General features: G+C 64.9%; 1 protein-coding gene across 1 annotated transcript in view; it reads left to right on the top strand.

The window, feature by feature from the left end:
* The first annotated feature begins 14,239 nt into the window (after nt 1-14,239).
* The window catches only part of COL1A1 (collagen type I alpha 1 chain), a 15,731-nt gene continuing 15,314 nt past the window's right edge, over nt 14,240-14,656 (top strand). Inside the window, exon 1 of the mRNA XM_026041364.1 lies at nt 14,240-14,426. Within this exon, the coding sequence (XP_025897149.1) occupies nt 14,345-14,426 (82 nt within the window). The 5' untranslated portion in view covers nt 14,240-14,344. The remainder of the gene's footprint in view (nt 14,427-14,656) is intronic.

Raw genomic sequence — 14,656 nt, 5'->3', positions numbered from 1 at the left:
GCGGCACCCTGTGTCACCCCCCAAAAACATGCCACCCGGGGAGGGGGGTTGGCCCATTGCCCTCTACCCTGGGCACCCGTGACTTCCATGCTGGGAGATGGAGCCTAATGAGGGAGAAGGGCTGGGCGAGGAGGAGGAGGAGAGCGGGGAGGAAGAGGAGGAGGAAGGGGGCAGGGAAGGGGCGCAGGAGGGCAAATGACCTCCTGGCTGCTGGGGACAGATCCAGGGACCTTGTGTCCCTGCAGCCTGGTCCCCTTGTGGTGTCCTGGTCCCCTTGCAGCGTCCTGGTCCCCTTGTGGTGTCCCAGTCCCCTTGTGGTGTCCTGGTCCCCTCGCAGTGTCCTGGTCCCCTTGTGGTATCCCAGTTCCCTTGTGGTGTCCCAGTTCCCTTGTGGTGTCCTGGTCCCCTTGCAGACCCAGAGCAGCAGCGACAGGCTTGTGGGGCGCCCCACGGCAGTGTGGTGATGAGTGGCCGTGGTCCCTGAGGTGTCCCCATGGTATCCGCACTGTGTCCCCGCSGTGTCCCCGCGGTGTCCCCGAGGTCAGGCGAGGTGAGGGCGGTGAGGCCGAAGGCGCCGCAGGTGTGAAGAGCCCCGCAGAGGCGCCGCGCGCGGCCCTAAGCAGGATGATCCCGCTAAGGGGTTTATTCCCGACGGCTTCCCTGTCTAATGGGCTCAAGCTCTTAGCGAGGGATTCGCCCCCAGCGTCCTGCCGTGCCCCCATGGGCAGGGGGACAGGGGTCCCTGGCCACAGGGCCACGTCCTGGGGCTTGGGAGGGGACTCAGGGCACCTTTGATCCCCCAAATTGGCCTCTCGCCTGGGGCTGGGCTCATGATGTGGTGGGAGTGGRAGAGGGGGAGCCCCACCAAGGGGACCCCAAAAGGCTGCATGTTCCCCCCCAGGCTCCCTACCCATGGGTGTGTGCCACATGCAAGCCATGTGCATGCATCCTTGTGCACGTGTGTAGCAAGCGTGCACAGCATGCATTTGCAGGGCATGTTTGTGCATGCAGCGAGGTGCGCATTTGTGCGGTGCGCTTGCACTGTGCACTTGCATGGCATGCTTGCACGGGGCACTTGCACAGTGCGCTTGCACAGCATGTGTGCACAATGTGCTTGCACAGCTCATGCACGTGGAGTGTTTGCATGGCACACTTGCACAGTGCACTTGCATGGCTTGTGTGTACAATGTGCTTGCACGGCTYGTGCACATGGAGTGCTTGCATGGCACGCTTGCATGATGCACTTGCACGGCCCGTGTGCATGGAGTGCTTGCATGGCTCTGGTGCACGGAGTGCTTGCATGACACGCTTGCACAATGCGCTTGCACAGCATATGTGCACAATGTGCTTGCATGGCATGTGTGCGCAATGTGCTTGCACGGCTCGTGCATGGAGTGCGTGCACGGCTCGTGTGCACGGAGTGCTTGCATGGCACRCTTGCACAACACGGCATGTGTGCACAGCATTCTTGCATGGCTCGTGTGCACAGAGTGTTTGCATGGCACGCTTGCACGGTGCACTTGCATGGCTTGTATGCATGGTGTGCAGGGAATGCATGCATGGCTTGTGCATGGAGTGCATGCACGGCTCGTGCATGGAGTGCATGCATGGCTCGTGTGCATGGAGTGCATGCATGGCTCGTGTGCACGGAGCGCTTGCACGGCTGCGAGGGCCCCCGCACTCCCCCCACGGCCGCAGAGAGCTCCTTCCTCCCCTGCTGAAGATTACAAGGTGCCGGGGCGGCTGCGGGGCCTTTTTTTGGGCTCCTAATTACACGGCAGCCACCACCAGGCTGGAATTAAATCCAGGCGGGAGGCAGAAATAGCCGGGCAGGCAGGTGGCACCCGGCGTGGGCGGCACCCGGCGCGAGGCCGGGGCTGGCGCTGCCACACGCGTGTGCGCGCGGGGCGCACGCCAACCTGCACGCGCAGCCCCTGGTGCCGCCGCGGCCGCCGTCGGTGCCCACGGGGGAGCCGCGGTGCCACCGGCGCAGCGCTGGCCTGGGGACACCGTCCCCGCGTGACCTCGCGCCACCACCACAAGGCCGGCCCTGCAGCGGGTGCCACTGTCACCCCCGTCCCCCTGCGCACGCGCCGAAGCCCCGCAGGGCGCAGGGGACAATCCCAAGAGCGCCCGTGGGGACAGCCGGCGCTGGGGGATTCTCTGATGTCTCGTAGAGGGCTGAGCCCGCCCTGGGCGCCCCCCCCCYCACTCCCCCGGCTCACATTTGGTTGAATTGGCAGCCGGGCCGTGGCAAGAGCCCGGCGATGCTCCAAGTCGTGGCGTTGCATAAGGAGCCTCCATGGAGTGAGCGCAGCCGCCCCGCCGGCCCCTTCGGTGGGAAACGGGGCTGGTGGGGCCGGGGCCGGCGGCGGGGCCGGTGCTGCGGCCGGGCACCGCGCACAGCGCGCGGGCGGCATCGGGGGCGCCGCGCCGGGCATCGTGCCCTCCCCGCGGCAGCCGCCCTGCCCGCCCGGCCGCGCTGCCAGTGCCGCATTTGCTCCCGATTTCCTGAGCTGCTGCTGCCGCAGACGGGGCCAGACGGAGCTGGCGGGCACGGCGGGGCGGCCCCGCGCCCTGCTCGGCCTCCTCCTCCTCGGGCGGCCGCCCGGGATCCTGCCGCTGCCTCTCCCCCTTCTCTSTCCTCACTCTCTTCCTCTCTTCTCTTCCCAGCTCTTTTTCTTCTCGCTTTCCTTCTCTGCTCTGTCCCGTACAGTCCCAGGAGCAGCTTTCAAGGGGTTGGGGGGGTTGCTGGGTCATGCACATGCTTGCACACACATGCAAGGGGGTTGCTGGGTCATACACATGCTTGCACATACACATGCACATGCTTGCACATACACATGCTTGCACATACATGCACATGCATGCGGGGTGGTGTCTGGGTCATACACATGTATGCACATACACATGCACATGCTTGCACACACATGCAGGSGGATTGCTGGGTCATGCACATGCTTGCACATGCTTGCACACACATGCACATGCTTGCATACACATGCAGAGGGGTTGCTGGGTCATACACATGCTTGCACATACATGTGCACATGCTTGCACACACATGTGGGGGTTGCTGTGTCAAACACATGCTTGCACATGCATGCACATACACGTGCACATGCTTGCACACACATGTGGGGGTTGCTGTGTCAAACACATGCTTGCACATGCATGCACATACACGTGCACATGCTTGCACACACATGTGGGGGTTGCTGTGTCAAACACATGCTTGCACATGCATGCACATGCACACGCACATGCTTGCACACACACGCACATATGTGCACACACATGCACGCCAACACCCATGCCTGGAGCTTTTCCTCACTGGAGCTCCATCCCGCTCCGCAGGGGACAGGGACCTGGTGCAGGCGGCTCTGTCCCCACGCGTCCCCCTGCTCCCGGCCCACCCCGGCCCGCGCCCCGGCCGGCCCGGCGGCCCCTTCCCCACGGCGGCCCCTCTGCCCCCTCCCTCCGGCCTGGCCCTTTCCCTTCCAGCTCCGCTGTTTGAAGCTATTTTTTCCACAGCTCCTGCCAAGAGCCGCTAATGAGAAACAAACGGGCTGCTCGGAGCGCGGCGGCGCGCGGCCCACACACCTCCGGCTGCCGCGGCGAGCAGCCCTGCGGGGACACGGTGGCACCGCGGGGGCCTGAGCGTCCCCTCCTGCCGTGGGGACGCGGCACCTCCGTGGGGCACCATGTCCCGGGCTGGGACACGGCACCTCTGTTGGGCACCGCTGTTGGACACGGTGGCACTGCGCGGGGCCTGAGTGTCCCCTCCTGCCGTGGGGATGTGGTGCCTCCGTTGGGCACCGATGTTGGACACGGTGGCACCATGCAGGGCTACGGGGCCCTGAGTGTCCCCTCCTTCCTTGGGGACACGGCACCTCCGTTGGGCACTGACGTTGGATGCGGTGGCACCATGCGGGGCCCTGTATGTCCTCTCCTTCCTTGGGGATACGGCACCTCCGTTGGGCGCTGACGTTGGACACGGTGGCACCATGCGTGGCCATGGAGCCCTGAGTGTCCCCTCCTGCCTTGGGGACACAGCGTCTCCATTGGGCACCATGTCCCCAACTGGGACACTGCTCCTGCACTGGGCACCGCTGTGCTGCCCGGCCAAGACGTGGCCCAGGGAGTCTCCATCCCATCCGTGTGGGATGCAGCCCCCGCCATCCCCATCCTGGGACAAGTCACAGCCATGTCCCCCTGCATGGTGACAACCTGCTGCTTTGGTGATGCGGGTGATGCGGGCTGCAATGGGCCCTGGCACGGGGGTCCCCAGCCCCATAGGGCCCCTGGGGGAGAGAGAGCCCGGATGAGGGACACTCCAAGGTCCCGCAGCCTCCGGGCACCCCGATGTCCCCAGGGAACCAACGCTGGGCCCCCTGCAGGGACAGGGACACCCGTCCCCATGGAGCCGGCGGCCGGGCCAGCCGCCCAGGCCCCGTGACCTGGGGTCCGGCCAGCCCGGAGGAGGAGGAGGAGGASGGGACGGGGACACCGGGGCTTCCCGGCGGGAGCGGGGAGTCCCCGCGCGGCCCCGCGCCGGGCGCCGCAGCCGGACACGTGCCGGGCCCGGCCGCCTCCCGCTCACATTTTCCACTGCTCCGTGTTTGGGTTTGAGCGGCGGCCGGGACGGGGGGAGCGGAGGAGGGAGCCGGAGCGAGATCCGATCCCAGCGGAGCCGGGGCGGGGGGGCAGCGCGGGAACGACAGAGCCAGGAGTGGGATGAGGGCATGGGAGCTGTTCCTASGTGCAATTCCCAAAGTGTGAGCAAATTCCAGGGATGGGCGCAATTCCTGAGGATAGGAGCAAATTCCAAGGATTTGAGCAAATCCCGTGGATGGGAGCCATTCCTAGATATGGGAACAATTCGCAAGGATGGGAGCAGTGCCCGGGGATGGGAGCAATGTCCGAGGACAGGAGGAGTCTGCAGGGGTGGCAGCATCACATRGAGATGGGAGAAGTTCCCAAGGATGGGCAGGTTTCCTGGGGATGGGAGCGCTTGGAATGCCTCTTGGAGACAAGTGCTCCCATTCCTCGAAGCCGGGAGCTACCGGGGAGCCAATGCCGCCTTCACTCCCCTCTGCAGCCAGCAGCTCCGGGGACGCCCTGGGATGAAGTCCCCCTCCTCCTCCTCGCCTCCGGGCAGGCAGGGCCTGGCGGGCAGGCGTGGGGATCCTGGAGCGTGGGGTTCCTGGAATGCGGAGTTCCTGGAATGCGGGGATCCTGGAATGCTGGGATCCTGGAGCGCGGGGATCTTGGAATGTGGGGATCCTGGAGCGCAGGGTTCCTGGTGCACGGGGATCCTGGTGCACGGGGATCCTGGAGCGCGGGGATCCTGGAGCGCGGGGATCCTGGTGCACGGGGATCCTGGAGCGCGGGGATCCTGGTGCACGGGGATCCTGGAGCGCAGGGTTCCTGGTGCATGGGGTTCCTGGTGCACGGGGATCCTGGAGCGCGGGGATCCTGGAGCGCGGGGATCCTGGAGCGTGGGCGGCACATCCCGGCGCAGCCGGCAGCTCCGGCGCCGGGGCCCGGCTCCTCGCCCTGCTTCCTCGAAGGAGCCGCCGCCGCCGCCGTGTGCCAGGGTGATGCCGGTGCCCCGGGCCGCCTGGCCCYGCTCCTGCCGACCCGCGGCGGCTCCTGCCGCCCTCCCGCGCATCCCCACGGAGCAGCCGGCGCCTTCCTGCRGGGGCGGCGGGATTTGGCCGGAGCGGAGCGGGATGGGGCCCTCGGAGCCAGCCCTGCCGCGCTGCCGCCCCAGCCCCTGCCGYGCCACGGGAGCGGGATGGAGCAGCCGCTCCCATCCCTGCGGATTGCTCCTGTCCCTGTGGATTGCTCCTGTCCCTGGGACCTGCTCCCGTGCCTTTATTCTGCTCCTATTCCTGGATATCGCTCCTGTGCCTGGATTCTGCTCCTATTCCTCGATATTGCTCTCATCGCTGGGAATTTCTCCTATTCTGGGGAATCGCTCCTGTCTCTGGGAATTGCTCCTGTCCCTGGGTATTGCTTCCATCCTTGGGAATTGCTCCTATCACTGGATAGCATTCCCATTCCTGGGAATTCTTCCTATCCTTGGGACCTGCTCCTATCCCTGGGTTCTGCTCCTATTCCTGGATATCACTCCTGTCTCTGGGAATTGCTCTTATCTTTGGGAATTGCTCCGGTCTCTGGGAATTGCTTCTATCTCTGGGTATTGCTTGCATCCCTGGAAATCGCTCCAAAAGCACCCATCTCCAGGTATCACTCCCTTCCTTGGGTATCCTTCCTATCCCTGGGAATCCCTCAGGATGGCCAGGAATGTGACCTCAGCATGCGCTCCAGGAGCATCCGCGGGAGCAGGAATGTGCCGGGAATGGGCGCCAGGCCAGCGTGCAGCCCGGCTCCCTGGCAGCATTCCGGGGACYGAGGGGACAGGCGGGAGCCGGGATGTGCTGCCAGCTGGAAGCTCCCAAGGGACAGCAACAGCAGCGGTTTCCCGGGAGCACGAACGGGATCTGGGAGCAGCTCGGGATGGGCGGGAAGGGCAGGGGGACGGAGCGGCTGGAAGTGGGAGGAAAGGGAGCAACGGGAGGAGAGGAGCACAAAGGGGAACGGGATGGGAGGGCTGGGAGCTGGTGGGGATGGACGGTGCATTCCGGGATGGGAAGGCACGGATGGGCGGCGGGATGCAGGGGCGGGGGCCGCTGGAGCCAAGGCAATGCGGAGACCCCCCCTTTGCGGCGGGGGGGGTTAAACCCCTCCTCAAAATGAAGAGTTTCCGCAGTTTCCGCGCAGTGGGATCCAGGCGGCTGGAGCGCTGCGCGGGCAGGAGGGACCCCGGACCCCCGGTTCAGCCCCCCCGGGGCCAGCAGCGCTGGGGGGGGTCGGGCCACGGGGGGGGGGGTGTCCCTGTCCCCCCYCCCGTCCCCCCCCCGGCTGCCGACGTGGAGGCCGAGCCTGAGACGTGTCAGCGCGGGGGGGCGGGCCCGGGGGGGCGGGCCCGGGGGGCGGCGGCCCCGAATTTGGGGGGTGGGCGCGGCCGTCGCCTCCCGGTTGTCCCCGTCCTGTCCCCGTTGTCCCCGTCCCGTCCCCACGGGGGACATGGCTGCTCGTGCCATGGGGGGAGTGAGGTGGGGAGGGGGCAGTTGCGTGTGCACGCGTGGGGCGGAGCGTGCCTGTGCATGCACACGCGTGTGCACACGGGGCTACGCACAGGGGGATGTGTGTGTGTGCACGTGTGTGTGTGTGTGCACGCATGTCTGTGCATGTGTGTGTGCACACATGTGTATGTGCACGCGTGTGTTTGTGCAAGCATGTGCGTCTGCACGCGTGTGTCTGTGCACACGTGTGTCTATGCACGGGGCCCGGCTCCAGCCCGTAGCCAGGCCTCAGCCTCCCCCCGCCACCTGCCTGGGTTTGCACATGCGTGTGCAGCACTTGGATGCACACTCACACACGTGTGTAAAGCTTGGCTGCATGCTAGCACATGCGTGTGCAGCGCTTGGCTGCATGCTCACACACGTGTGCAAAGCTTGGCTGCACGCTCGCACATACGTTTGCAGCACTTGGATGCACACTCACACACATGTGCAAAGCTTGGCTGCATGCTAGCACATGCGTGTGCAGCGCTTGGCTGCATGCTTGCACACATGTGTGCAGCGCTTGGCTGCATGCTCTCACATGTGTGTGCAGAGCTTGGCTGCACATTCACACACACGTTTGCAGCACTTGGCTGCATGCTCGCACATGCATGTACAGCGGTTGGTTGCACACTCACACACATGTGCAGCCCTTGGCTGCACGCTCACACATGCGTGTGCAGCACTTGGCTGCACGCTCGCACATGCATGTACAGCGGTTGGTTGCACGCTCGCACACATGTGTGCAGAGCTTGGCACACGTGTGTGCTCAGAGAGGGAGGGAAGCAGCCGGGAACGACCCCCCCCCCCCACCGCTTGGCTGTGGGCTGTGGGTGGGAAGGACTTTTTGGGGCTTTGCCCTTTTTCAGCCTTTTTTTCAGCCCTTTGTCCAGTGGCCACGCCCCCTGCGGACAGGCCCCGCCCCTCGCGGTGTGGTCACACCTTCCCCCATCCCCCCCAAATTTCCACGTCTGTGCCCCCCCCCCGTCCCCCCCGCTCCTCCCACGCTTTCCTCCCCACTGCCAGTGCAGCAGGGCCGGGCCCCCGGGAATGGGACGTGGCGGGGATGGGGGGACCCTGCGGGCACAGGGGGGACACCCTGGGGATGAGGGGGACACCCTGGGGATGGGAGCCACCATGGGGACTGGGGACACGGCGAGGCTGGGGGACAGGGTGGGGCTGGGGGGACACAATGGTGTTGGGGACCTGCGCGGGGGGACAGGGACACCACAAGGACGGTGGTGGTGGCAGGGACACGGGACGAGCATGGGGATGAGGGGGGCTGCAGGGAGGGCATGGTTGGAATAGGGGGGATGTGGCAGGGTGGGGGGGTACCAGGAAGGGGGGAGCAGTGGGAACAGGGCGGCGAGGGAAGGGTTAACCCCCCCCCAGCCCCCCCCTTGCCGGCCCCACTCCAGCCCAGTGCAGGTCCCGGAGGCAGGAGGGAACTGGGATGAACTGGGGGGAGGGATGGGAGGAAGATGCTGACGTGGGGCTGGGAAGCGGCCAGGGAGGAGGAGGAGGAGGAGGAGGAGGAAGGGCTGGGCTCGGGCACCGCTGCTGCAGCTCCAGCTGGAGGGGCCCTGGCGTCCGGGGCGGTGGAAGTGCAGGGGCCGGGAGGGGGGCCCAGCCTGAGGGGGGACCCAGGGACCCCCGGTGAGGGACGGGGGTCGGTGCCAGGAGAGKAGGGACCCCCAACCCAGCTGGGGGGGCAGGGTGTCTCGCTCATCCTGGTGAATTGACCCCTCCGTCCAGTGCCGTCCACTGCCCACCCCCATACTGGGTTTGCCCCACACTCATCCCTCCACCCATCCCTCTCTCCATCCATCTTCAGCCTATTTGCTTGGTGGAGCCCAGTCCCCTAAGTCTAACTGATACTCCTTATCAAAAGAGGAGCCACCAAAGCCCAACCCAACAACCCCAACCCTGCGACCACAACCACCCCGCGAGCCCAGCCGAGCGCCCTASGCGGCCCCCCCAGCCGGACACCACAGCCCCACTCCAGCAACGCCCATCCGCACCCCACAGCTGCACCCCAAGCCTCCAACCCAGCCAACCCAACTGGGGCGCCTTCACCCCAGGAACCCCAACCCAACCCTGACACTTCCATCCCTGAAGTTTCAACCCAACCTCAAYGCAAACAACCCCCATGGGGCATCTTCACCCCACCCCAACCGGCCTTCACGGGACCTCTGCAGAAGAGGGTGTCTGTGCCCTGCTGCCACCTGCCACGGGCTCGGCGATGGATTTTGCGTCTCCGAGACCCTGTTGCTCCATCTGCCAGGATCTGCTGAATTCTCTGACCCCCCCCACCCAATTCTCCCCTCCTTGCACCTTCTTCCCAAAGCAAGACACCCCCAGAGCCCCCGGGGCAGCGGGAGGCCYGGCTGGTGCTGGACACGGTGCTGGATGTGCCAGGCTCTGCCCTGGGCACCCKCTTGGCTGCCAGCAGCGAGGGGGGACCCCGCAGACCTCCCCCCAAGCCAGCAAAGCAGAATGAGGGTCCGGAGGGTCCCGCCTCRTCCCTGGGCATCTTCCCCGGGCGGGAGGAGCGGGGTTCGGGGTGTGGGCAGCGCCTCCCTCCACGCCGGACGCCTGGGCCCTCTCCACGGCCGGCGGCTGGGGGAGGAGGAGGAGGAGGGTGCGAGGCGGGCGGCCCCCACGCCCGTCCACGTGGCGCTGGGGCCTCTTCCCACGGCGGCGGCGGCGGCGGCGAGGAGCGAGCGCGTCCCGCCTGCAATGAGCTCAGCGGGGAGAGGAGCCCGGCCAGGCTCGGGACGCGGCCCCCCCGGCTCCCCCCACAGCCCCCGGCCCTCCTGAGCGGGGTGTTGCATCCCCCCCATCCTATCCCGGGAGCTGGAGGCGGGGGGATGTGCATAGGGTGCTCCCTCCCCACGTCCCCATCCCGGCTTTGGAGCAGCCATCCCATGATGGGATCTCCAGAGCAGAGCCCCCAGCCCCAAACCTGTTTGCTATGGGCTTGGGGGCCAGCTGGAGCTGGGAGACCCCCCCCTCAGGATGAGGGGGGACCTTGGGGACAGGGACCTGCTCCAAAGGGACCCGGCGAGGCCCCTGGGGACTGGGGAAGATGCAGGGAGGCAGATAGAGCCTGGGGGGTGCAGATACCCCCCGCATCCCCTGCATTGCTGCCGGGGAGGGGGGGACGCGTGGGGCCCCAGCCGACGGCAGCTGGAGCTGCGAAGTCTTCAATGAAATCGAAAAGGAAAAAGAATAATAATAATAAAAAAAAAAAAAANGCTGCGAAGTCTTCAATGAAATCGAAAAGGAAAAAAAATAATAATAAAAAAAAAAAAAAAAAAAAAGAGAGAGAGAGAGAGAAGAAAACTGGCAATGGAAAATGTGCGGCGTGTACCTCAGCCCTCAGAGTTTCCATGGCTCTGCGAGCTGCGAGGTGGCGCGGGGGCCCCGGCTGGGCTGCCCTCCCCACCCCAAGGGCAGCTCCCCAGGACCCCAGCTGCGAAATGCCCCTTCCTGGAGGCTGCCAGCCTCAGAGCACCCCAAAAACCCCTCCTGGGGCAGGGGGAGGGTGTGACCCCCCTGCTTTGGGGCCTCTCTGTCTCTAAGCTCAGTGCTGCTCGGGGGGTCGCAGGGTGTGGATGGGTGCCCGTGGTCCCTGGGGGTGCATCCTGGAAAGATGTGGGCTGGGGGCTCTCCTACCCCCCCAGCCTGGCACTGCACCCCCAGGGCTAACGTGTGCTGGGAGATGAGGCCATCCCCAAGCCCAGTCCACCTCCCAGAGGGAGACTAAACTTCTAAGAGCCCCCAAACCCACCCCAGCATCACCCAGAGCCCAGGGGATGCAGAGAGAGGGACAAAGCCATGGGAAGGGTGTTGGGGGGGACCCGGGGCTCTCCCCTGGGACGTGAGCGCAGCCTCCGCTTCCGGAGCCTCCCGAGCCTCCCCCGCACTTGTGCAGGGCCCGACGCGGGAGCCCTGGCAGCGACGAGGCCAATTAAAGCCCGGCGCTGCTGCAATTAGCCGCCCGCCCGTGATTACGGGTTCGCAGCGGCCACCAGGAATAGCCGGGGCGGTGCCGGGCTGCGGCCGCGGCCACCGCCGCCCGGGGGGGCCCCGGGGGAAACTGAGGCAGGCGCTGCCCCCCCCGCGGGGCCCAGGCGTCCGGGGACCCTCTGTGGGGGGTGCTGGTGGAGCCGGTCCCGGCTGCGATGCTGGGAACAGGATGCTTTTTTTTTGGGCACGGGATTGGGGGCATAATTTGTGCCCCCCCCCCAAGTGCCACCTGCCCCGGAGCCGGGAGGCGCGGCGGGGCTGGAAGCAGGGCCAGGAGGAGCGGGCGGCCCCGGGCGGGCCGGGCCGAGCCGAGCCGGGCCGGGCCGGGCCGGGCGGCGGGAGTTAATGCGCTCCATGTGCCGGGAGAGGTAACGCGCTCCAGATGCCGGCGGCGGCTCCAGCTCCGGCACAGCAGCCCCCGCCGCCTCCCCCGGCCCCCCCCGTGCCGGGACGGGGATGGGGAGCGGGACGGCGACGGGGACACGGATGGGGATCTCAATCCGCTCGCCCCCCGTCCCGCTCCCCGCCGGTGGCCACTGACCCTTTGGGACCACGTCCTCCTCCTGCCCAGTCCCGTTGGCACCAGTGAACCCAGTGGGGAGACCGGGATGGGGTGGGGGGAGAAGAGGGCAGCCCCAGTGGGCACAGGGGACTCCAATGCTCTGCTGTCCCTGTCCCCATCCCCGCACCGGGCAGGGCGGGACCCCCCATCCCACCCCCAACCGCAGCCGGGACAGGCCCAGGCCCTGGGGCTGGCGTCTCCCGTTTCGCTTCCTAGGATCCTGATGGCTTTTCCAGGCTTTTATTATTATTATTATTACTTTTTTTTTTTTTTTTAAGCAGGATTTCTTCCCTTTCTCTTTCCCCTCCCTCGTCCTCCTGCCCCCCCCCAGCCCCCATCCCCTGCACCAAACCCTCCTGCATTCCTGGGGCGGGCGGCCGGGGCTGATGAGGTGGCATTGGCCCCCCTGCTCCCTCCCGCGCTCCATGCATATAAAAAACGATGACATTCTTTTCTTTTCTGTCATGCTGCAAAAATTAAAGACACATCTTCAAGCTGGAGCGCGGCCAGGGGTTTTCGAGTCGCRGAGGCAGGATTGGAGGAGCCCTCGCCTGCAACGTGTCTCGGATGCATAGATACAGGCTTGAAAGGCGGCCAGCTGCTCCGTGTGCGTGTGCGCGCACGGGCGCGCGCCTCTGTCTGTGCAATGCACAGATAACTCCTTCGGTTGGGGCTTTTTTTCCCCCCCCTTTTTTTTTTTTTTTTTTTTTTTGCTTTGCATTTAATAGCGGCTTGGAAAAAAAGACCTGGAGAGGTCACTGGCGGAGCCAGTTTCTCACTCTCGCCTTCGACGTGTCTCTCCCCCTCCACCCCGTCGTTGCATCGTTTGGTTTCTTCTTTTCTTGCCCTACATCCCTGTAAAACCCCCCCAAACTTGGGTGCTCCTGCTTGGATGCAAAGYGGGGGGCGTGCGGGCCGTTTGCTGCCCCGCAAGGCGGTGGCGCCTCCGTGAGCCGGCAGGCTGATGAGTTTGCAAGTGCTCTGCCCTGGTGGGGTGGCTGGGACAAGGGGGCAGCCGGGCAGGACCCCCTCGGGTAAAACAGCAGCTCCCTGTGCTGCCTTGGGACTCCCATCCCGGACGCCTGGGCCCACGAGCTGCTGCACAGACCCCGGAGGGGACCCCGAGTCCCGGCGGTGCCCAGGGCACCTWTAGCAGGATACGGCCACAGGGACCCCCAGGGGACACAGCCCAGACCCCTCGGCTGCTCTCCAGGCCCCTGCAAAGGGGCTGTTCAACACTGCATTTTCCCTAAAAAAACCTTAAAACGGAGTGCGTCCCCCCACAAAGTGCCACATCACCTGGGGGACACGCGGCGACTTCCCGCACCCTGGGGCTTCTGTCCCCCTCCTTGATCCCAGCGTGTGCCACAGCCCTGCTAAAATACATATAGAGAAAAATATAGATATATATATTTATATTACTCCTTTTTGGTGTGTAATTACACCCTCCCCAAATTGCACAGTATATTGTGGATTATTGTCAGCGAGCTTTTTCTTTTTCCAACCAACGTGGCTCCTCAAATGTGGAAAGAGCCGTGGAGGCGTGCCAGAGGGGAGGAAGAGCACGGGGAGGGAAAGCGGAGATGGAGGGAGCAGGGAAAGAAAGAAAGAAAGAAAGAAAGAAAGAAAGAAAGAAAGAAAGAAAGAAAGAAAGAAAGAAAGAAAGAAAGAAAGAAAGAAAGAAAGAAAGAAAGAAAGAAAGAAAGAAAGAAAGAAAGAAAGAAAGAAAGAAAGAAAGAAAGAAAGAAAGAAAGAAAGAAAGAAAGAAAGAAAGAAAGAAAGAAAGAAAGAAAGAAAGAAGGAAAGAAGGAAAGAGAAGAAAAAATAGAAAAGAGAAGAAAAGAGAAGAAAGAGAGAACAAGAGAAAGAGAGAATGAAAGGAAAGGGAAAAAAATGAAAATAAAGTAAAAAGAAAAGGGAGCTCATGCCCGGCGAGCCCACCCCAAGCAAGTTGGCCCTTGCCACGTTTGGCAGCATGGCTGGTGGCCCCCGTGTCCCCRCAGTGCCCGGGCTCTGCCGCAGGGTCCTGTGCTCTGGCTTGCCCTGGGTTTTGCTTGTGCGACCTTGTCCCGGGGTSCGGGTGGCATCGCCGGGGTGGCCGCCCCGCTGTGTCCCCACGTCCCCTGCAGGTGTTGAGCGCGGGGAGGGCCCTGTTGTACCTGGCTGCACCCCGACCCCCTGGCCATGCTGGGGAAGCCCTTGGGGGCCACCCCACAGGACACCCCCAACCCCATCCCCGCGGCCACCCCACCGCGCGCCCCTGCACCGCGGCACGCGGCGCCGGCYGCATCAACGGGCCAGTGCCGGCCGCCCCGCTCAGGGCTCCGCGTGCACGCGTGTGCATGCGTGTGCATGCGTGTGCACGCGTGTGCGGGCGCGCCGGGCGCCGCTGATTGGCCGAGGGGCCGTCCAAAAGCCGCCGTGCGCCGGGGCCGCGGGTGCCGCGGGTCCCACCTCTCGCCGCCGCCGCAGCATAAAAAGGCGAGCGGGGCAGGGGGAAAAACAGTAGGAAGTTGCTGCTGGGGTCCGGCTTGGAGCTACACAGTCAAGAGCAGCCCTGTATGACCCGACTCTGAAACAAAGAGGCCCAAAGAGTCTACATGTCTAATATTTAGACATGTTCAGCTTTGTGGATTCTCGGTTACTGCTGTTGATAGCAGCGACTGTGCTACTCACCCGCGGGCAAGGAGAAGAAGACAGTAAGTAGCCGCCGCGCCGCGCTCGCTCCCATGGGACCTCGAGGCCACGGGGCCGCTTCGACGCCTCCCGCGCCGCTCCGGCATCTGGGGAGACGGGAGAGCGTTGGCTTTGGAATTTGCTTGGAGAGAAAGGGGGGAAAAGTTGGAGGAAACGGGGGGAATGAAGCGGGCGGCCGCGACGCTGCAGGGAGGTCGGTGGCGGGACGGGGCGGGCGGCCCCGCGGGCGGCC

The sequence above is a fragment of the Nothoprocta perdicaria genome, unplaced genomic scaffold (assembly GCF_003342845.1).
Source record: "Nothoprocta perdicaria isolate Ctin4 unplaced genomic scaffold, notPer1 scaffold_283, whole genome shotgun sequence".
NCBI lineage: Eukaryota > Metazoa > Chordata > Aves > Tinamiformes > Tinamidae > Nothoprocta > Nothoprocta perdicaria.
Note: the sequence above shows the minus strand (reverse complement) of the source record. Positions and strands in the feature narration are given on the sequence as shown.